The following is a 2925-nucleotide window of genomic DNA, read 5'->3' on the forward strand; positions in this document are numbered from 1 at the left end:
GTATTAGAGAATGTTCTGATATAAAATGTATAGAAATGCTTCATACGCCCTTAATCAGTCTAAGATGATACAGTGCATTTCTATACTGTTGATTGTGATTGTGTTAAGATTGATTGAAAAAGCTGAATAAACGTTAATGAACACGTTATTGCACAATAATTTCATGTGTATATAAGTTAAAATATTTATTTATAGATTTAGTAATAAATTTTATTATTAACGCTATAGTTAAACGGACAAAAATAATTGGAGAAAAATAACTCATATACTTTCGTAATACAATCATTGAAAATATTTTCAATTTGTTCAGTTTTTGTATTAAATAATTCAGAGAAAACTTAATTAGATTTATTTTTTTTTTCGGTCGACCGTTTCACTTATGCTTCAAATAAATTATTTAACTCGCATTAAAGTATAAGTTTAGTTATATTTGATATTTACTTTTTCTTAATTTATTCAATCTTTGAGATGATTCTGTACATTTTTGTTTAATTCAGAAGTAAATAGAAATTTAATATTTATAGATTCTTAATTAATATGCATTTAATTAAAATTTTCTAAATATTTTATTAAACGTAAATATGATGATTTAACAAAATACTTTAAAATTTTATGCAAAAATAATCTATTTTTATAAATAAATTTCAAGTTTGTTCAGTTAAGATTATATCGAAGATATTCTTACTATTTATATTTGTTATATTTAATTATTTACAATTTTACTTTTTGTTTATCTAATTTATTAAATATGTAAAATTAATGAGGATGTAAAATATTAAATTCTAAAATAGTTTATTATTATTTACAGAAACAACTTATCGACAGTTGAACATTTCTAAAAATTTAAATGACAAAATACAAGATACAGGTGATGTACGATTGGAGCTTTGTTCGAGAAGTTTGTGGACACAATTTAGTTGTATTGGCAACGAAATGATCGTTAATAAAACAGGAAGGTATTATTAAATGTTTTTACATTAATTAATAATTAATATTTACATAATCTTTTAAGTAGAAATTACTGTTTTAATGTTACAAATAAAATCTTGTTAATTGCTTTTTTATTAAGCCATTTTATAAAATATTAAAAGTAGTGTAAATTGTTATTTTAGACGCATCTTTCCGCCTTTAAAAGTGAAAATCACGGGTCTTCAACCGGAGAAAAATTATGTTATATGGGTGGAGATTGCAGCAGTTAGTGAAAATCGTTATAGGTATCAATATCAAAGGTAAATATTCTATCAATGATATCTTATTCTAGATATTTTAATTCCATAATATGAATATTTTTATTAGATTATTAAAACTATTAAAGTAAAATTCAATAAACAATTTTTATTTGTATTAATATAGCTGTAAATGGGTAAAAGCTGGAATAGGAGAACCTCAAGATCCTCAAAATAAGTATATACATCCTGATAGTCCAGCTACAGGACGTTATTGGATGACCCAAATCGTCTCTTTTGACAAATTGAAATTGACTAATAACAAATATCCAAAACTTCCTAATCAAGTAAACAGTTTTCTCTTTTAAATATTTAAAATTATAATAATCTATAACATTTATTATATAATTTGTATTTATTTCATGTTTCTCTGTTAATCAGGTTATTGTTCATTCAATGCATAAATATCAACCTAGATTTTACATTTTACCTGTCGAAGATATCGTTACGAATGTTGAAAAGCAAATAAACCCATGCAAAGCTCTTAAATTCGAATTTAAAGAAACAACGTTTATAACTGTGACTGCGTATCAAAACCAAAATGTAAGCTTATAATTTTAAATGATTTATTTATATTCACAAAGTATTAACTAAAATCGATTTTTATAAATCTACTGAATGTTTTTTCGATTAAATTTTCTTAATCAGTATGTAAATATCAATATTAAGGTTTATTTTATTATAAAATCTATTATTATTAAACTCTATTAATACAAATTTATTATCTAAAATNCTTGAAACAGTAGAAAAAGCTAGAAAAATAATGTCATAGCAATTAGTAGCGCAGAAGCTGAAAGAGATTTCAGTTTAATGAATGCAATATGCACGAAAATAAGAAACGCTTAAACGGATGAACACATGTCTAAATTTATGACTATCAATTTACTGAGAAAAGAATTAAAAGACTGGGACGCTATACCTTTTGTAAAATCGTGACTAAATACAAATTATAGGATGGGCACAGACACTAGAATATGCCATAAATCGGAAAAGACTTTTAGTGCTAACCAAATTGCTGTTTGGAACTTATTATAAATATTATTTTTTTTTTTAACCTTTGAAATTAGAAGTTAAAGCAGTTTCTGAAATTTGGGTAAAATTTTATTTGTACATGAAAATACGTTTAATAAAATAATAAATCTTAAATTTTTTTGTAATTACAAAAATTTGTTTTAAAAAAGAATTCCAAAACGTTTTTAATATACAGGTATGTGAAATACTTTAAGAAAGTATTTCAGTCATTGAAATTCATGTTATATAAAACTTATATTTAAAATATAAAAAATAATTCTATTTATGTTGCTTTAGGGAGTCGAATAAATCGAAATATCCAATGTATCAGCTTTATTCTTCTCTGCATAATTTCAAGCCAATTTCGAAAGGTTAGTACTGTACATATTTATATTATCTAATATGATGAAAAGAAAGTTAAATATTTTAATAAGCATATTTATTAACAAAGCCATATCGTATATTGGTAACACATAGGCTAAATTTCTTCAAAAAATAATATATATTATTTATCGTATAAACCTAATTGAGTTTTTAATAACTCATCATAGAATAAGTTACTTTTATGAATGAAAAGTAAAACTTAAAAAATTATTTTTAACCTATACGATTAAATTAAAATGCTTAAGACGATGAAATTAATATTTAACGTAATTTATTTTATTGTTTATCTCGAAATTAATACCGA

The 2925-nt window shown here is 22.9% G+C and overlaps 1 protein-coding gene across 1 annotated transcript; it reads left to right on the plus strand.

Moving 5' to 3' along the window:
- Positions 1–808: 808 nt before the first annotated feature.
- On the plus strand, positions 809–1789 carry LOC111617540 (T-box transcription factor TBX6-like; the record flags this gene model as incomplete). Its single annotated transcript, XM_023358821.1, has 4 exons — positions 809–956; positions 1113–1229; positions 1354–1513; positions 1608–1789. Coding segments are annotated over 4 exons (599 nt in total), but the record flags the coding sequence as incomplete, so codon positions are not given.
- Positions 1790–2925: the final 1136 nt, after the last annotated feature.

Source organism: Centruroides sculpturatus, unplaced genomic scaffold, assembly GCF_000671375.1.
Source record: "Centruroides sculpturatus isolate CEXI.00-Female unplaced genomic scaffold, Cexi_2.0 scaffold6519, whole genome shotgun sequence".
Lineage (NCBI taxonomy): Eukaryota > Metazoa > Arthropoda > Arachnida > Scorpiones > Buthidae > Centruroides > Centruroides sculpturatus.